The 21,019-nt window shown below is 37.3% G+C and overlaps 2 protein-coding genes across 2 annotated transcripts; both read left to right on the top strand.

The window, feature by feature from the left end:
• The first annotated feature begins 425 nt into the window (after positions 1-425).
• Positions 426-11,699, top strand: LOC130612390 (adenylate kinase 8-like). The gene is made up of 15 exons (XM_057433695.1): positions 426-579; positions 4,712-4,793; positions 5,381-5,430; positions 5,789-5,866; positions 5,942-5,995; positions 6,086-6,124; positions 6,325-6,367; positions 6,815-6,886; positions 7,791-7,905; positions 8,695-8,780; positions 9,483-9,614; positions 9,862-9,951; positions 10,045-10,267; positions 10,516-10,573; positions 11,194-11,699. Exons 1-15 carry the CDS (start codon positions 496-498, stop codon positions 11,371-11,373), a joined length of 1,386 nt encoding a protein of 461 aa, XP_057289678.1. The 5' UTR covers positions 426-495; the 3' UTR covers positions 11,374-11,699.
• A 5,902-nt stretch (positions 11,700-17,601) lies between these two features.
• LOC130612992 (uncharacterized) lies at positions 17,602-19,167 on the top strand. The gene has a single exon (XM_057434319.1). The coding sequence runs from the start codon at positions 17,602-17,604 to the stop codon at positions 19,165-19,167; it is 1,566 nt and encodes a 521-aa protein (XP_057290302.1).
• The last annotated feature ends 1,852 nt before the right edge of the window (positions 19,168-21,019 follow it).

Here is a 21,019-nt window from a genome sequence, read left to right as displayed (position 1 = left end):
GACTAATTATGATATTTATTTTCTTTTTCTTTATATTTATTTTCTTTTAATTTTAATTGTATATATATAACTGCTATTGATAAATAAAAAAAAAAAAAATATCTATCTGATATCTACCATGTAGCTAAGTATCTTTGCATGTGTTTGTTTTTGCTATTGGCTGTCCTTTTAAATTGCTGCCTTGACAACTGAATAAACCCAGCTAAAATGAATAATAAGGACGCATTATTGAGGCGTTTTGGGTTTAATGCGTTTTAGTTAACAAATTTATCATCATTTCAATATAATAAAGACTGTTAGCATAATATGATTAATCCCATTATTATGATATGTGTTATATTTTGCAAAATATAATAGTAAATTTTAGTACTTCCCATGGTCTGTGTTTTATATGAGGAGTTTTCAAATTTATACGTTTCTTCTCGATAAATTGGCGACTTAACTAAAAGTATGTAGAATATTTGATTGAAACATCGAGTCAAGCATAAACACAAGATGGATGCTACGAAGAAGCCACTTCTGATTCCCCCTGAGTTTTCCACATACGCAGAAAAACACGGGATCTTTCAAATATACGAGGTTTGCACTTTGAGCTGTTATCCTTTTTATAAATGTCATTATGATGCCATACTGCTCACTTTTCCTAAATCTATAAAGGTCCCATTTAGTCTCTGTGAACATTTAGCTATAGCTAGAGAGCTAAGAGCGTTCTATATATAGCTATAGCTACCGTCCTTGTTACGTGATTATCTAATCTACTAGACGTGTACTGCTAAATAGGCGATTCTATTTTTGGGGTAAGAAGTGAAACTAATAAAATGCCCAGTGCCTAACAGAGGATAAATTAAATTAAGCTATACTTCCAAACAACACTGGAGGGAGGCCGAAGGAATTTGTACCTCAGTTTACCACTCATTTGTATCTCAGGTGTACCATGTGGGAAATTTTCATTATTCATTATTCATTATTTTGCCCCTTTGCCTAGCTGGCTTGAACCCAAAACCCATGGAGCTGAACCAGAACTACAGCGCCAAAAGACAACCTCTGGAGACTGGGACATATATCCAAATGAGGCAAGGCTTGATAGCACGACTTTGTATGGCACGCATTGGAACAAAGGCCCTTCAAAATTTAAATTAACACATTACATTACATTTGAAAACATTCAAAAAAAGAATTGCAACATCAATCGAAATTAGGGGCCTTCAAAAAATTTTTTTGGGCCCTGTTAGTGGGATATAAGGCACCTTATGCAATAGCTTTTTTGAAATAAGATGCATTGAGTATATTTCATTTCTTTCTTTGTGGAACTGTGATGAATATGTTCATCATTTATGTATATTGAATATTTAATTTTTTTAATTTATTTATTTTATTATTATATGTTTTACTATACCGGTTCAGTAATTTTTTCATGCAGGGTTAAAGAATGTGGCTCAGGGACGACTTAAAATCGGAGGGTCGGGAAATAAAGCATGATGACATGCGCAGTGATTCAAGTTATTGCTGGAAATCCTAAGTGATGATGGTGTGGTGATGTGCGAAGCATGTCAGAGGGGTTTATTAAGATATTCTTTGGGTGATTACTTCATTCTCTGGAGGGAAAGTGAAGACAATAATGAAATTTTTTTAAATAATGAAATTTTTCATGCAGTGGTAAATATACATGCGGGCGGCTGACGGTAAACTGAGGTACGACTTCCTTTGGCCTTAGGCTGAGGGAAATTCCATCCATCACAGTTTGGAAACACATGCAGAAAAATTTCATTATTCATTGTTCATTAAGCTGCCACCCAAGGTTTGTGAAGTTAATACACTGAATTATAGTGCTGTGTCTTTCCCGCGCACGCAGAAATGGAGGTAATGTGTCCGCTTGGTTTGTTTACATTTTTCCCACAGGCATTACATAATCAAGTAGCAAGTAAGTGCCAGGACTGTGATTCCATGTATTGTCCAAGAGTTTGATGAGTAAAGCAGTGCACAACACAAGGCTCCTTTAGAAGCTCCAAGGCCACCATCAAAAATATGTTATGTTCGCGTCCTCCGATTGACTCACTTTTGGTAATAAAAACCCAAGTTAAGTCGGAAAGAAAACAGGGAAAAAAATTCGCAAAATATTTTTCAAAAAAAAATTGCAAGAACTATAGTTGTTGCGAAATTGACAAGAACTTGTCAAAAGTTAATTCCCGTAAAAATTAATTCCTTTAGGGTACTCATGTGGCTACTGACAGCTAACAAGGCAGCGAAAAAGGGTGTGCAAACGATGACGAGTGACGCTATGCTGTTTTTGGTCCTGAGAACAAATTTACTTGCTCTGATCTGAAAATGCCAGGGAAAAATACGCACAATGGACTGACTCATTTTTGCAGGGTCTTTAGGACACGAACATAACATACTTTTGATTTTAGCCTAAGTAACCAAGTACATGAATTCTCATGGATGCGTTTCTACGTGATACCGTTAAGACCAATCTTGGCTTTAGAAACAATTTCAAATGGTTTTACATTAAAATAAACACATCACAGAATTGAGACATAATCATGCAGGTATAACATTTCAGCAATTTCTTTGCACAAACATTTATATACATACTAGTATTTTTGCCAAGTTATTTCAAGTTATTTTGTATGATCAAAACCTTCAAGTTATTGTTGCCACAGCTAGTTTTTTAGACAGTCAGGTAATAAGGACGGTTTACACTAGCAGGGTGACCACTCCTCCTTAAATTCCTTAAATAACCTCAGAAAAAGAAAATCTCCTTAAAAGTACTTGAATATACTTAAACAAATTGAAATTTTAGCCATTCTCCTTAATTTCCCCTTATTTCTTAATTTTTCTGATCATAACTTTTTTGGAAATGTGTTCATGGATTGTTCATCACCAGTAAAATAGACATATTTCTCTGTTACCTGAAATCCTATATTTTCTATCTTTCAGGGCATAGTTTATATGTATATTTGTACAATATGTATAATTTTCTTATCATAGAACTAAGATTGGTTTTCTCCTTAATTATCCTTATTTTATTTATTTTTTTAGTCTCGTTCGGAACAAAATGTCCTTAAAAACTTTCAATTTGTTTCTTTAATTCTCCTTAATATCCTTACTTTTGTTCTCATTTTATTAGTGGTCACCCTGACTAGATCAAATCAGAACCACAAAAATGGGTAATTTAGTGTCCCGAAATCCTTGCAAATCAGATAGATTTTTTTCAGCTATTCCTGATTGACATATTGTATTGATTGTATTGATTCATATTGTATGATCATAACTTTTTTGGAAATGTGTTCATGGATTGTTCATCACCAGTAAAATAGACATATTTCTCTGTTATCTGAAATCCTATATTTTCTATCTTTCAGGGCATAGTTTATATGTATATTTGTACAATATGTATAATTTTCTTATCATAGAACTAAAATTGGTTTTCTCCTTAATTATCCTTATTTTATTTATTTTTTTAGTCTCGTTCGGAACAAAATGTCCTTAAAAACTTTCAATTTGTTTCTTTAATTCTCCTTAATATCCTTACTTTTGTTCTCATTTTATTAGTGGTCACCCTGACTAGATCAAATCAGAACCACAAAAATGGGTAATTTAGTGTCCCGAAATCCTTGCAAATCAGATAGATTTTTTTCAGCTATTCCTGATTGACATACAGGACCATTACAGCAATTTAACATTACTTAGCCCTGTTAACAGTCTCTATTTATGTTGAAGATATGATAATAGATTGTTCCTTGGTAGGAAATAGCCCAGGTGACATGTTTGAAAGCCACCAAATACTGATTCATGAATCTGGATGGATGTGATAGATCTGAAAGAATTAGTACCTATAAGTTTATCGTCCTGCATTACAGAGTTACAATATTGAGAATTTGCATATGGGTCATCAATCTTAAAAGCTAATTCTCATGGCAATTAATTCCAATAATGTAATTATGGCAATTAATTACAAAGATGTAATAAATAAAGCCAGTTCCCTATCATGCTCGTCACAAAATAGGCATTACCCTTTGTCTCAGCGAAGTAAAAAACAAACAAACAAGGCCCGCAACCCTGAAAACTAATACCTAAAAAGCATTTGATAAAATAATGTTTATTTTCAACTCTGTTCCTGTCACACATGTTTCATAGGTAGCAGTCCCAGGCTATATGTTTCAAGTATGACAGCACCCAAATGCAGATTCATAATAATAAATAATGAAAACTTCTCATACATAAATGGTACTTCTGAGATGCAAAAATGGTTAATTGACCAATTCCTTCAGCCTATATAGTTAAACAATGCAACCTTTGTATGTTGTCAAGATTAGCATAAAATGATAGCGTCCAAATCAGAATTACTGTAGCAAAATATGGATGCATTACAAAATGATTGTATGACGTCAGCTTTTGATTTTTTTTTAGTTTCAAAACATGTGGCTCCTCACCCATATCAGCTTGTGTATGATTGTCAAAAATCATACTTTTTGAATTTTTTTGTTTTGTTTTACTCAATAGATCTTGTGTTTATTACCCAAATCAAACATCAATATTAATTAGGAATTAGGAATATTATACATCCAATTAACAGTGTCCAACCAACATTGAGATGTTCTTAGAGTGTCTTTGTTACAAAATTCGGAAGTATGATTTAACGATTGCTGCTGGGCTTTATTTATATTGATAGGTAATTTCACTATATGTCTGTAGCACATTTTTTCTTTAGGGAATTTTGAAAAAGCTTCTTATCCATCAACCTGATGATCCACTGCAAGTAATTATAGATTGGTTAAAAGAACCCGATAATGGTGTGCATAGTATATATATTTTTTAATTCTAAGTGAACAAATTATTTGCAGAAGAAATTTTGTGGAACCTATTTATGCGGATGAGTGGTCCCAAAATGCTTCATTCTGCAGAATGTATTTTTGCGGACAACTACATTTTCTTAAAATTTGCAAAATTAATTTTTGCATACATATACCAAAGATATAGTAATTTTAGTATAGGCAAAATCACTATTTTGTCCAATATTAGAGTATTTGGAAATGAGCAACAAAATACTCAATGACTTTTAAGTTCTGCAGAAACGTAAAAATGCAAAATTTTGTGGAAGAACCTATTTTTGGGGAACCTATGCAGACTTGAACCAAATATGCAAAAATAAGCTCTTACAAAAATAATTTGTAACCTTATTCCAATCTTTTTCTAAAACTTAATCCAACCTTGCTGTAAAATATGCATGCAGGAAAATCTCAAAAAAGAATTTTCAATTATGCTGTACATTAACTTAGATATTCGTGTCTTTTTTCTTTTTGTTTGAAGCTGAGAGTTTTTCCATGCATTAAAGTATTAAAGTTACTTCCCAACAAACTTTTATTTTATCTTATTTTAGTACCACAAATTTTTGTTCTGGGTCCTCCTGGAGTTGGTAAAAGAAGTATTGTGAGTTGTTTTAATTTTAGGTTTTTCTGCATACTTTTCTTTATTAATCATTTCTGTATTATAGTATTTATAAGGCCATAATATTGTCTTGTATACTTGCAATTACACTAGAAAATTAGGTGACTAGCTCTATGGAAAGCCCAAGGATGGCTCTTCAGAAAACATGTGCTTGGAACAACCCTTTGAGCCATTCTGTTGGATTCCATATAAATCTCCATATGAAATTGCTCTAAAAAACTGGAAGGCTAAATAATTAGGTTTTTGTTGTTGTTGGAAATTGAGTTGAAATGCTGAGTTATGTTTCATTAAAATTTATACACAGAATTTATTTGTCTTTAGTTTTTTATTGTATTTTTAGTCTCGTGAAACTTCAGATAAAATTAACTGCGCATACATTTGCAAAGATGACTTTGATGCTGATCTAAAATCTGACGAGGTATAAATACATTTGAATAAGTAATATGATTTTGTATTCAAGTATGCATAGCATTGAGTTGTCTTTTGTTGCCAGGATATTGTAGACGAAATCAAAAAAAGAATTGAAAGCAGCGAATGCATTGAAAAGGTGGGCTTCTTCTCCCGTATATACCTTTTTCAATTTCTCGTGTATGCCTGGTTTCTCATATACTTTTTAATGTTCCTTTTGAACTTTTAGGGATGGTTGCTTGAGGGTTTCCCCCAAAATCGCAAACAAGTATGATATTCATTGTTGCATTTTTTGTCATCGTCGTCGTTGTTGCTGTTGTTGTTGTTGTTGTTTTTGCTGTTGTTGTTGTTGTTGTTGTTGTTGTCGTCGATGTTGTTGTTGTTGTCGCGTCGTTGTTTCTGTTGTTTTCCTTGTCTCGCCTGCTGTTTATTACTGCATAAATTTCAACATTATTTTTCTCAAAATAGGCACTTGGTTTTCAAGCTGCTGGCATATTCCCAAAACACGTGGGTAGGTCCATGCATTTAATAAATTTATATCTTTTATTATCATTTTTTAGAATAGTTTGAACACGTTCCAAATGTACTTTATTCATAAAAAAATTTTCGCATTTTAATTTTTGCGAAATCGCGAAAAACAGTTTAGTGCAGAAATTACGCGCAAACATGCGCGAAAATGTACTTTTTTTTAAGAAAGAAAACTAATTGTAAAAGACCTTTTTAATCGTTAAATTTTTTCTCCTTTTTATGATTTGGAGCATAATCAGTTATAAGCAGGATGAATCAATTTACCAAAACAAGCGCATGTATCTATATTTTGTGCAAAATCAAAGTTGCTGGAAAAATAACGAAATAGCCAAAATTGGCTAATACAAATAGGTTATGCAAGGAGTATTTTTTATTTAATGTGGATTGATCTTTTTTTTTTATTAACGTCACGTAATATGATTTTGTTTAGTACTTCTTGACGCCCCTGACACCGTTTTAATTGAGCGTGTTATAGGGAAAAGAATTGACACTCTAACTGGTGGTGAGTGCCATTTTTACCATTAATCCAATGTATTTTAAATGCTTTAGTACTGTAACTAAGTGTTTTTCATATTCCATACAAAATATAAAAAATGTCATTGAATACATTTCTTCATAAAAATTAAATGATTTTCCAAATAAACCATTGCAAAATATTTCCTTTCTTGTACAAGTGAAAAAACATCATTGTTTTTTCCATTGTTAAATATGTGTTAATTTAAGAATGTAGAAATTTTAATTTTAAATCACGGCCGCGTAAGTTAGTTGGCCTTTCTAATATGGGTATATAGCCAGTATAGGTAAAATAAATAAAAATTCATTGGTGCAAATTATTATTAAAATAAAAGCCCTTGTTTTTAAAACCGACGTCTTAGATATTTCATAGTAAAGAGTTCTAAGTTTAATCTATTTCCCCTGATCAAAGAGTCGAACCTACAAATTATAAGTTTCTACTGTTAATGTTGCTACATTTAAGCTAAATGGTGACCAAAACATCACCCCTAGGTAAAGCAAGCGTGGTTATCAATTTAAACCCGAGTAGGGTCTGAAAAGAGTCAAGATAACACAGCCATGGTCTGAACAGCAGTAGACTCCGTATTCTTTTGGCGATATCTTGATATCTACAGCAGACTCTAAACCTTTTTTGATTCTTGATTAATTCGTATTTACGCAAATGTACTTATTTCTCTCACTTTAGTTGTGTCAAACGCTATTCTGATTTCGTTGTATTGTGTATCGTTGTAAGCTCACAAACAATTTTTTGCATTTTCAGTTAATTACTCTTGATACATCAAGTCAAACCTTCTGTACCTTATGGGTTGAACGATTTCGTCACGAGCTCTTGGACTATATGGTTCCGTATAATACCTTAAACCCGCATTAAGTTTGAACTATTATATTTTCAGATGTCTATCATGCAACCTTTCACCCTGCCACGTCTCCTGACGTAATCAAAAGAGTCAAATCAGACCCCAACTCAAGTGAACCTATCATGCTGAAACGTTTGCTAGAATATCACAGGTATGTAGATGGACGAACGTTTTAAAATAGACACCCTAAATCGCTATCGGTTGTGTCTATTCTGTCAAGTTATAACTTCACGGAAGAAATAATTTTATTAATGAACCAGAATTGTAAACAAAAAAAACTGAGTATTATAGTTACGTTAATATTTTTATTTGTACACAGTATTAATGTTTGTGTCGATTGGTACATGTTGATTCATTACAATGTTTCATTTGATTCCCCGTGTTTCTTTCGTTTTATTTGACTACACGTGGTATTAGCATTTGGTTTTCAGTAAAAATGAGTTTAAGGCAACCCAAGCTTAAAATTATGTTGAACTTATATTAAAAAGCTTAAAAATTTGGTTAAGCCTTTTTAAAATTTTTTAAAAAGCTATTTTCGCTCTCAAGATATTCACATTTAAAAAATTTCAGATTTATAATTATGCTGCATAAATTATGATGTCATATTTCATTAATAGCAATATTTGACATTTTCTGTCACCGATAAGTTTAAACCTTTTAAAGGATGTGAATTTAAACTTTATTAATGCATAGATATTAAAAAGGTGAATTATTTAACATAATTTTTTTTGCCGAAATGAGACTTGTTTGCTCGTCCCTTATATCTTGAGAACGAAAAGAGCTTTTTAAAAAATTTAAAAAAAGACTTGTTAACCAACTTTTTAAGCGCTATAATATAAGGCCAACATCATTTTATACCTTGGGTTTCCTTTAGGAAAATTAGAACTTGTAAAGTTTCGAGCAATGTATTTCGTATTTATATGTGTATTATGTATGGTAGGAATATAAGTGGTGTGTTACGATGTTATGAAAACATATACAAAACAGTGAATGCAGACCAACCAAAAGAAGATGTGTTTACACAAAGTAAGGTATATGTTTGTGTTGGTGTGATTAATTTCGTGGAAAGTTATTTTTGCGGGATCCAAATAATCATGTCGCAAAAACTGATTTTTGCGAATCCAATAACACGTTTTTGCAATATATTTCAGGCCTGTTTATTGAAATGCATTTTTTAGTTATTTGCCACTAGAGAAAAAAAATAGGAAGTGGGTAGACGGCTGTTTTTCCTCCAATAGTAATAAAGGTATCGTTTTTACGCGAACCATATTGACCACAAGAAATTGCATGCAAATTCATTTATTTTCCAAAGTTGTATGAAAATCGATAATTTTGCGATCAGGCTCACGTGATAAGTTCATCGTCAAAAAATCACAAGGCGTGGCCACTTTTTTTACGTACTTAAAGTCGCGAAGCCATTATTCATAACAACAAATCAGTAACCACAGTAACCACAACAAATAACCTTTGCTATAAAAATAAACAAAGGAAGTTGATAATTTACTCAATGACCTTTAGATTTACTTTTAAAATAATATTTGTTGGTAATAATCGCAATTATGATTGGACGGCATTAACATGCTTTAAAACCTATTCGAACTCGCTTCATCAATTTCGTTTATAAAAGTGCACTTCCCGCGCATGCTCTTTAGATATATGCGTGCCTTGCACTAAAGCGAGAATTTACAGTGTATAATTTTTTAAGCAATCAAAAATTTTATTTTTTAGCACTGTCATATTTATCAACAAAACAAAGAAACCATGCCCCGCATACTCCTCGTGTTTTGCTTCTTGGACCAACTGGTAGTGGCAAGTCTGTCCACGCCGCATTGTTAGCAAGTAAATACAAACTCATTAATGGTACGTGTGTGCATGCATCGTAATTTTTATAAATAATAAGATTTTTCCTTTTTTGGTTCCGAAATGAGAGCAAAGAAATTAGCCGGAGTCTTTGAAGTTTTGTATCGTGGGGAATTTAAATATTTTAACATTTTCATTCCAGATGAGGGTAACTTAAATGTGTTTAATTTCCGACCGCAGTAATTTTCGAGTCGTTAGGATATTCACAGGTTAAAATTATTTTCTCGATTAAAACTTTCTCCCTTAGTCAACCTTCCAGAACACATCAATCAGCTGCTTTCTAATGAATCTAAACTTGGTGAAGCCATGAAACCGTATGTTGAAAGGGGTGTTCGAGGTACAACTTTATTTGGTGCTCGCTGTTTTATACTTTAAATTGTTAATGTATTTAAAAATAAAAAATAAAATTATTTCGAATGTATTGTTTTAGTTCCAGACGAAATGATTATTAAAGCTTTAAGTGAAAAGTTAGGACAGCTAGATGCGGTAAAACAAGGATGGGTCTTACATGGATTTCCTACCAGTCGTACTCAAGTCGATGCATTTAGTTGCGCAGGGTACGAACCAAACCGCGTGATAGTACTCGATGTATCCAGCGAAACAGCTGTTGAAAGGTTGAATTTGCGTTGCATTGACCCAAAAACAGGCGACAGGTGGGTGTATGTCTTGGTCATGTTTTGTCCACTTGTTTACGCCGCCCATTTGAATCACTTTTAACCTGACGTTAACTTTATGTACGTCAATCCTCGACGTTTTTTTTTAAATATTTGCGACTAAACTCTCGTGTGCCAACATATAACGCTGGCAATTTTTTAATCCGCTATTGAGGCTGTCAAAAAAGGTAAACAAATTCGTTCGGTAAAGTATTTAGGACTAGTTCGAAAGATTTTTTTATATATAGGTACCATCTTTTATATAATCCACCCAGGACAAGTGACATCAAGTCCAGATTGCAAACAGTAAGTTAGTCTTTGGTTTTATTATACCACGTGCTCATGCGTTCCAATCGCCATGTTTTGCTCTTCTTGTCCTCAAAGGTGACTTCAGTAATGTGCAGTAACGAAAATGTCAACATTCTTTCGTGTCGATTAGTTTTCCTAGTCAAAGTTTCACAGATTTAGAATAAGTATTATTATTTCGAAACAAAGCTTAAGGTTATTCTTTTTAAATGGATTTTTGTTTCTTATGAAATGTAAGGAAAATTAGAAATAATGCTGCTGAGGGGCTACAGAGGTGACAAAAGAATCGGACAGGTTGCAGGTGGGCTGGGAAGTTTTAGAGGAATTGAAGAGTTTGTAGGTGCGCTTGAGGTTTTCAGAGGGGTTGAAGAGGTGGGAGTAGCCGTGGCTGTGGGGATTAAAGAGATGACAGAAAAAGAGAGGTTGGAGAAAATTTCGAGAACTAAAAACATTTTTAAAGAGGTGGCAGAGGTGTTGGAGAGGCAAAGGGACTCTTCGGCAACGTCACAATGACTGACTTTGAAAAGATTTTTTGGCCTAAATTTATTTTTTCTATAATAAAATATTGCCATAGGATAAGCGTCTAATGGTTAAATTTTATTATAAATTTTTCTTCTAAGCATCCAGACGACGAGGAAGGCGAAGTTTTAAAGAGGTATGCAGATTATCAAGTGAACATCGAAGACATATTGGAGTATTATTCAGAAGCACAGCACGTGAACGCAGACCAGGATATACAGTCTGTCTTTGAAAGCGTGGAAACAATCATTGTGAATCCACTACCGGATAAAATAGACTAAAACATAAAGATTCATCTTTTTAACTTCAATTCAGACTTGAATATTCATGTTAGTTGCAAACAATTTTAATAAACAGGTAATAAACAGGGAATTTGTTTTAAAGGGGTGGTCACACTTTCTCTTTTACGAAATGCATTAAACTGTTTGAGCTGTTTATGTTACAGTTTGTTCATGGTTAGCGAAAGCCATGCACCTTGTTTTGCTTTTCCATAAACGTTATTCGAACGTCATGTTAGATTTGTTTGCTATTTATTTAGTTATTTTTAGTTATTATATATTTGTAAATAATATTTTCAAGTAATCACGCTTTCTAATAAGCAACCTCACTCGATAGTTTTTTGTTTACTTCTGTTCCGCAACCAGTTTACCAACCAAGATGAAACCAGCAAGAAGGCTCTCAGCAACTTATCTGTGGACGTTTTTGTTGCAATTAATATTAAAAATTGCATCAGGTTATTATGTTCTGCGAAAAAGAATAAGTTTTTAGCGTCGTCCACAGGTAATGGTGGTCTCTTCCACATAAAAAAACCTAGGAGAAGAGGTACCTTGTTAGCAGGACACAGTTTCAAAACGATAGCAAAACAACAGAGAATCTAAACTGCTAAGTTCTTCTGCGTCGAGTGAGTTTTTTCGGTTTCTGTGATCTTGAGAACAACATTGTTATACCAAATTAACAAATGGTGAAATGTTAAACTTTATATAATACCCTAACATTATTTAAAGTTCTTTTTTTTTCAAACCTTAACTTCCTCAGAAAATCAAAAAAATGAATGCAATTACTAAGAATATAAGAAAAGAAGGATGTATAATCAAGAAGGATTGGAGGACTGCTGATGTTAAAATCTATGTTAATTTAAGACGTTGGCCTTATTCGTTATTATTAGCACGCCAGCCGCGAGTAACATAAATCGAAAGGAGTTTTCAGTTGACTGGCAGACAACCTTTAAGGCTAATTGCAATAGGGCACATGAATAAACAGAGAAATTCGTTTTTATTGATAATTTTTTTCTGTCAATAAAAGCTTGTGTCCATTCAAAAGATTTCAAAACTACCGAAACTTCTTCAGAGATTTTCTTCCAAAAATCTTCATCGACAGTTTTTTCTTTCATTATTTCTAATATGCTATTAATGATCTATACTTTATATCGGATCATAAGAACTTAGTGTCTTTCTCGTTTCTGTTTCGTTTGCATCTAGATTTATAGCAGTATTCGTTGATGAAGAAGATGACGATTTAGAATGATTTATGCCATCTACACCAAAATGTCTATCACACTTCAAATTCATATTTTTCATTTTCTCTAATTTCAACTGTCCAATAAACTTGGCAACTGAAATTTCAATGAAAAATATAAAAATTTAGTCATTCATGGATTACTATTTTTTAGTTTAATGGCTAATTGTGTTTAACCTACCTTTGTATTACGTTCCATTTTATCATTTTCTTTTCCATTAATTCTAACAAATAATTGGAATAATCACGTGTCCACAACATGCAGGAGGATTCTATTGATTAATATAGATATGTAATCAGTCGAGTGAATGACCGAATGAAAGAGTTATCTCACATAAACAAAGTCTTACTTGCAAATCGGTACCCGAGACAAACTATTAAAAGTTGAAAGGAAAATCAGGAACAGGGCTGATAAGAACAGTATTATGGGAAGATGCAGAAAATAAACCAGTAGCTATAGTCTGTATGCCATATCTACCAGACACAAGTAACATACTTCTTCGGCTATTAAAAGGTCATAAAAGAAAGCCAGTGTTTCAATCTAAAACACGCTACGTAGTATGCTGTCTCATCCGAAAGACAAAATATGTCTAGAGAGTCAATGTAATATTGTCTACTAAATCCCGTGTAAGGATTGTGATGCTGTTTATGTCGGCGAAACAAAGCGAATATTTAAACAACGTGTGGAAGAGCACATATACGCAAAGCGCACACAGACAAAAATGAGGTTGCGGACCATAGCTGAAAGAATGATCATATAATTGAAAAAGATCTTAGACCGAGAGTCCGGTTGGACAGCAAGAAATGTGAAAGAAATTATAAATAGTTTAAACAGAAAAACTCATATCAATAGTATTTCCTGTTAACTTCCAGAAACATGTACAGTTGTCCGCACTTCTGAAAGCAAATATTTAAAAAAAAGTGCAAAATGGTTAAGGAAAAACGTAACAAAAACCGAAGATTTAGAAAAAGGAGAGATTTTAATCGACCTATTACTTCCATCGGGGTCCGTGAAAAAAGTTAATAACTTTAATTGCTTTGATCTGATTGGTTGATTTTGATTCTTTAATTATCTCCTCAACAAATAAATAGCCAAAGTTGATTACAATTATTATCCTTCGATGACAGCTGTAGCTGTCAAAACGTAGCTGTCAAAACGTAGCCTAAAATAAACTTGCTTGTTCATGACATGATAATACCTATAGTATTCAATGACTGAACAGATAAGTGGTAATATTTTTAAAGAAGGATTCCACTTGATAAAGATATGTTGTAAGTTTTAAGTTCTAAGAATAATCCTGACAAGAGCTATTATATTTTCCCGATTGTAACGATTTCTTAGATATGTTTGGGGGTAGTAGTTTCGAGTAATATTAAAACCTCTAAAAGGTTGGTATGCACATGTCTAATAGATAAACGTTGAAACTTAATAAATATCATAGCCATGTAATATAGAATAAAGCAGTTATTAAAAGAACATCAGAGGTTAAAAGTTCCCCGGAAGTTCAATTTTTTTTAAAAATAATCATTGCGGATCAAGGCGATTTGAAAGTTTTGCATGAACTTATTTGGCAGATCAGGGGTATTTCCACTTTTTTGCCAAAAACGCGAAAATTAAGTTCGTTAAAATAGTTTCTTTGTTCTTGAACGGTTTCAGTTTTCCGTTATATTTGAAATGTTGCTCATGAAAAGACGGTATAAGCAGAGCTTCACATAAAAAAGCACGTTAAAAAGGCTACAAAACGACTGTTGGTTATAGACTTTAGTGCCTTACACGAAAATCGGGCGGTAGAGAAGTTTATGATCACTGAAAACAAAAACAATAACTTAAATAATTTTTTTTTATAAACTTAAATTATGATATCATATTGGGCATCCAAATTAACTAAAAAAGACAGAAAAATATCCTGCATATATTGGATAACACGAATTACTCAATAAAAGTACTTTCCTCCCTTTTAATCAAACTTTCTAATAAAGAAATCTTCAAAGCTTTTGAACGAGCCGGCTCGATATCCTTCGAAATTTGGCATAAAAACATATAAGTTTAATCTACATAAAGCCAATCGAAGCAACAACAATGACTTTAAAAACTTTTAAGAGGTATTAATTACCTTCTTAAAGCTTGTAACATTGTATTTTAACAAAAAAAGCCCCTCGTGTTGTCTCTGTTCCTTCGTCAAAACTTTTGATTTGCTGATATTTAATATATTTTACAGACCGTAGCTTATTTTACCGCCAAAAAGAAGACTGGAGAAAATGTTTCTTTTTTTGGAAAAAAAAATAATACAAAAGTAGCAAATTCATCATCAAAAAATTAACTATTCATAAACAAGTTGTCTGGATGTCTCTGTGGTTCTAAAGTGTGTATAATTTCTTGCACCTTGACCTTTTGAGTGGTCCGTTTATTACACGCATTAAATCGCTTCATAGCCCTTTAATTGGAGTCATTCCTTAGTAGATGTGGGAGCATTTTGATTGGTTGAAAATTTTAATGTGCCTTTAAACTGAACGAATCATTCATCATAGAGAAATAGAGATAGGAAAATGTATGTTCACAGTCGACGACGACGACGACAAAATGGGAAATTCCCGAATCACCCCTCTCAGCAAATCCGACAAATCCGACAAATCCGACAATTTCGGGAATTCCGATAAAATTTCGAGCATGCGCAATCGCGGCTCATTGAGAATGGGGAGAGTCCCTAATAATGCTGACATCAACAAAATTTCAAGCATGCGCATTTGAGTAGGGGGAATTCCCATAGAGTTGTGACCGTGCTAGAAATGTTGCTGATTGAAAGCAGAAATCCACATAATAAAGATGAATAAACGCACCGTGAAACAGTTACACGCTATCGCGAGGACCCGTGGACTTACGGGCTATTCCAAGCTGCGTAAAGCCGACCTTGTTGCATTCCTGGAGGCACCTCCACAACCCGTTCCTGCTCTGAGACCCTAAGCATTTACACCAGAGGCTTTGGATATATTCGAGCGTCAGGAGATGGCAAAAACCCGTCCTATTAAGAGTAAGATTGAGCCTCGGTTCCCCACATTTGACGTCAGGAATATTTTTGAACGCCAACAGATGGCAAAGACTCGTCCGGTAGTCAGAAGTAAACTGCGAGAGTTGTATGACTGGCTTGTGAACTATGTGCCAGAGGGTATTAGAAAGCCGGTGCAAAGTATATACTCATCAGCAAAAAATCGCATCCTTGCTCTTTATGATGGGGCTAGGAAGACCCTGATGGGTGAGGTTGAAAAAGAGGCGCAAGAAAGCACCGAATCCGCTGAACAAGAGGCGCAGGAAAACTTCACGGCTCAGGAACATAAGCATGCTCTTCATAGGACCTTCCGATTTTTCCGCATCCCCGGAATAGACGGCACAGACGTCGATGGATACTTGGGGACGGTGCGATCACACGTGAAAACCTTGGTTGGGAAGCAGGTAGAAGATATGGGGTCTGCAAAAGTACAGTGTTCCCTCTGGATTTTCTGGAAGAAGCCGGTGGAGGGTACCAGCGAATTTATCGAGGTGGATAAGGTCTTCCACAGCAACACGACACCGGTCTTCCAGGGTAGCGTCGTGGACGAGGTGCTGGATACGATGTTTGCCCAAGTCAGGACGCATGTGGAGAATCCCGCGCTACCCAAAATTGGCTTTACGATTGGTCGAATCATGCAACTCGATGTATACTTTCACAAGCTCAAGCTGACGAGGGGTTCCTTGTATATCGAAGCACCCAAGTAGATAGCTACCAAAAAGGCCATCATTAATCCGATGAATGAAGATGAGGAGTGCTTCAAGTGGAGTATCATAGCTGCTCTGCATCATCAGGAGATAGGGACGAACCCCCAAAGAATCAGCAAGCTGAGGTCCTATGCGGAGGCCTACAACTGGCAGGGCAGTGAGTTGCCCACGAGCATCAAGGACATCTCCAAGTTTGAGAAGAACATCGCGGTGAACGTCTTGTACGTGACGGTGAAGACCATTAACATCCTGCGCCGATCGACACTTAACGGACGCGACAAACAGGTTAATCTGCTACTTCTCACGGATGACAAAAAGACCCACTATATAGCCGTCAAAACTCTCACGGCTCCTGGGTAGCGAGACATCGAGGAATACGGCAAAAATACACTTCTGTCTGGACTGCTTGCAAGCCTTTCCAACAATCGAATCGCGAGACAAGCACTATACCTACTGCAGGGACAACAAAGCGGTCAAAATCACGATGCCAAGCGAAAGGGAAAAGTGGCTCTACTACAAGGATGGTCAACAGCAGTTTAAAGTACCCTTCGCCATCTACGCGGACTTTAAGAGCCTGTTGATCCCAATGAAAGAGAATGCGAGGGAGACTAGGACGAAAAAGCTGAACAAGCACGTACCATGTGGCTGGTGCACGTATAGTACCTTTGCTTACGTGCCCATGCCAGACCACCTGACAGTCTACAGGGGTGAGGACTGCGTGATGAAGTTCGTCAATCATCTGGAGGACGAAGTAAAGCTCTACAGCACCTACCCTCAACAAGACATGTTGCACCTAACGGAGGTACAAAAGAGAGAACATGACGAGACCTCAACATTACATATCTGCATGAAGCCCTTCGACAACGAGAAAAACCGCAAAGTCAGGGACCACTGTCACTACACGGGGCTATACAGAGGCGCTGCGCACGCACAATGTAACCTCTAGTACAAGATACCCAGCCACGTGCCCGTGATATTCCACAACCTCTCTGGATACGACGCACACTTGTTCATCCGAGAACTGGGGGAGAAGTACGACACCCAGGACATTGGCTGCATCGCGGAGAACACCGAAAAGTATATCTCCTTCAACGTGAAAATCAAGGTACCCCTGGGAGGCATGGGGAACGGTGATGGAGAGACGTACAAGAGCATAGAGATCAGGTTCATCGACAACTGACGCTTCGTGGCATCCTTGTTAGACAAATTGGCAAGCAATTTCATTGGCACAAACGCCACAGGCATGAAATGTAAGCAGTGCGCGGATACATGTCTGGAATTTCAGAGGATCGACGCCGAGTATGTGGCAAGCTTTTCGTGTAAAAATTGTGATTCGAGTACCACAAAGCACATAGACGTGGATCAGGTAAAGGCAAACATACCATGCATGGCCAAATTCATCGACAAAGGTGATGTCTTCAGACTGATGCTTCGAAATGGTGTCTGCCCCTACGAGTACATGGATGGCTGGCAACGATTTGAGGAGACAAAGCTACCTCCCAAGGAGGTCTTCTTCAGCAACCTGAACATGAAAGGGATCAGCGACAACGACTACGAGCATGCTCATAAAGTATGGAGACGTATCGCTCCAGAGGGCTCCAAGGTCACCATGGGCGACTACCACGACGCGTATCTCACCACAGACGTCCTGCTACTAGCCGACGTCTTCGAGATTTTTCGAAGCGTGTGCCCGGAGAACTACAAGCTCGACCCTGCCCACTTCTACAGTGCACCTGGTGTCGCCTGGAAGGCAGCACCCAAGTACACAGAGATCAAGCTGGATCTTCTCACGGACCCCAACATGCTCGTGACGTTTGAAAGAGGCATCCGAGGAGGCATAACCCAAGCTGTGCACAGGTATGCCAAGGCGAACAACAAATACATGGGGGACCAGTACGATCCCAATGAGGAGTCGCCTTACTTGTATTACCTCGACGCCAACAACTTCTACGGCTGCGCCATGAGAGAAGACCTACCCACTGATGGGTTCAAGTGGGTGTTGAACGTTGAGGCCTTTACCGAGAAGCGGTTCGAGAAACTCCTCGATGACAAAAAGCACGGCTACATCTTGGAGGTTGATATCAACTACCCTGAAAAGCTGCACGACAAGCACAACGAGTTACCCTTCCTGCCGGAGCGAAAGTTGGTTCACAAGGTCGAGAAACTGATACCAAAATTGGAACACAGGCAGAGGCACGTGGTACATATCAGAGCCCATCACGAGGCCCTGAAACACGGTCTCCAGCTCAAGAAGGTATACAGAGTGATCCAGTTTAACCAGAAGCCCTGGCTGAAAGACTACATCGACCACAACAGGTTGAGAATGGCCGCCAAAAATGAGTTCGAAAAGGACTTCTATCAGCTCATGAACCTCTCGGTGTTCGGCAAGACCATGGAGAACCTGAGGAGCCACCGCAACATCCAGTTTGTCACCAACGAGAAGAAGTACACGAAGCTCGTCATGAAGCCGAATTTCAAGGGCGAAAACTACTTCAGCAGCCACCTCATGGGCGTGGATATGGGCAAGACTGAGGAGAAGATGAACAAGCCGGTGCATATTGGTCAGGCTCTTTTAGAAATGTCGAAAATTGTGATGTACGAGTTCCACTACGACTACATGCAGCCCCAGTACGGTAGTAAGTTGCGGGTCTGCTATATGGACACGGACTCATTCGTCTACCACATCAGAACGGAGGACTTTTACCGCGACATTGCCGACGATGTCGAGACACGTTTCGATACGAGTGCCTATAGCAAGGATGATGGCAGACCTCTCCCCATTGGGAAAAACAAGAAAGTAGTCTCATGAAAGACGAGCTAAGTTGCAAAATCATGACAGAGGCGAAAGGTGTGAAGAAGTGTGTCACAGCTAAATCCATCACCTTCAAAGACTATCGCCAATGTCTGAAGGATGGTGTCGACATATACAAGAGCCAGGTGCTGATCCAGAACAAGGGGCATCAAATCTACATACAGGAGGTGAACAAGTTGCCACTCAATAGGGCGGATAATAAACGGGTTGCGCAGCCGGACCAGATCACAACGCTCGCCAGGGGTCATTATCGCCTAGCGGCTAAGGAGAGCATATAAATGGAAGCCTTGTTACTCCTCGCGATATTACTACCATACATCGTACTCGTGTTATGCTCTCTTCGTTACCAACGTCTAATAAACATGGTTCTAGACATTGCGGAGATATTCGACGAAGTTGACACGCCGGTAGAAGCCCTTGAGCAAAAACCAGACGTTGATAAGCGTCAAGCCCCGAAGAATGCACGCAAGGGTAAACAGCACCTCCTACCGAAGAAATTCACCGAAGCCTTCCTTGACAAGGCCTCACCCGAGGTGATCGACAAAATACATGCTGAGTACGTTCAACGTGAGCTCCAGGAGTGTGAGAAGACTGCAAAGGCCCTTTCAACTCATGTCATCACCATGTATACGAAGGCTATAGGCAACGTGGTGCTCCTCGATAGTCCCGAGGCTCTACGCTGAGACCTGGAAGGGGACCCTATTATTTAAGAATCTATGGCGGGCCTGGGCATACTCGTCTATTCAGCTTTTGGAAGATCCCTTCCTCCATTACTCATCGCGGCCCATACCATAAATCACGCTCAGCTGAAGGTGTCCAGGGAGGGTTCGAAGGAGGATGATGAAGGGGCGGAAAAAGATGGGAAATAGCCTTTCAAAGATAGATCTTGACAATTATGAAGTGTATGAACAAGGGAACAATGTAGCAAACCCATTAGGCAAGAGCAGAGTAAAGACGCGGTACACAGATGGTGTGGTATCTACGTCGACTCCCACTCACGCGCTTTGGAAATCCTGACACCAGCAGCTAATCAATTTCCGCCACAAGCATGTAATTTAGTGAGGACTCCACATATGCATGCGACAAGATACGCTGGAAGAAACGGTTTGAAGGCCTCCAGGATGTATCATCGGAATTCTTTGAAGGAATGATCAAGGTCACAGGTTTGGAATGGTTCTTGTACGTCTAACAACTTACAAGAAATGAGCGATGAATCTACTACTACTCAAGTCATAACCAAGAAGAAGCACCCAGGTCGCATTGCCTCTGGCCGAATGGAACAGGAATCACAAGGTCGACTTACAGAAAAACGTGGGCAAAAGTACTTCACAAGAGGGTCAGGAAAGGTACTTCACAGGTTCCTAACAGCGTATACCTTGGTGGAGGCCTCGCTGCCGTATTGCTTGTGTAGGAGGGGTCTGCTATATTTTACGTAAGCTGTCTATGCCCATGCAGCAGCAGCAGCCTGCCGAAATCCCAGAGCCACGTGCGCCTCAGCAAAAACCCAGCGCATCCCAGATTGACATTTTCAAGATGAAATAGCTCATAATAAATGAGTTCTGAAGACACCCAAAGAGAAGGAGATAATCGACATGCTGTATGAAACTGTCGTGGACCTCGGCTGCACGTTCGCGTATGCAATGGGAGGGAAGAAATTTTTGGGCATTACAAGCTCCTCTACCAAAATAAACACCAGCGATGTTCTCAAGATGGTGGTTTACTTTTCAGCAGGCAGGGCCAGCCGCGAGATGGCCGTGCAAAAAGGTTGGATACCCGCGAGTATCGTGCCAAAGCCTAAATAAGTACCTGAGAGGCTTGTGTCTGCAACCGGCAGACAGAATAAATATGA

This window comes from Hydractinia symbiolongicarpus, chromosome 10, assembly GCF_029227915.1.
Source record: "Hydractinia symbiolongicarpus strain clone_291-10 chromosome 10, HSymV2.1, whole genome shotgun sequence".
NCBI lineage: Eukaryota > Metazoa > Cnidaria > Hydrozoa > Anthoathecata > Hydractiniidae > Hydractinia > Hydractinia symbiolongicarpus.
The sequence above is the reverse complement of the archived record's forward strand: the minus strand, read 5'-3'. Positions and strand labels throughout refer to the sequence as shown.

Excerpts from the sequence above, each read along its gene's own strand:
- LOC130612390 (XM_057433695.1), top strand. The coding sequence starts at position 496 with ATGGATGCTACGAAGAAGCCACTTCTGATTCCCCCTGAGTTTTCCACA. Across the intron at positions 6,368-6,814 it reads CATATTCCCAAAACACGTGG|TACTTCTTGACGCCCCTGAC; the intron begins GTAGGTCCATGC and ends GATTTTGTTTAG. Across the intron at positions 10,268-10,515 it reads GACCCAAAAACAGGCGACAG|GTACCATCTTTTATATAATC; the intron begins GTGGGTGTATGT and ends TTTTATATATAG.
- LOC130612992 (XM_057434319.1), top strand. The coding sequence starts at position 17,602 with ATGAAATGTAAGCAGTGCGCGGATACATGTCTGGAATTTCAGAGGATC.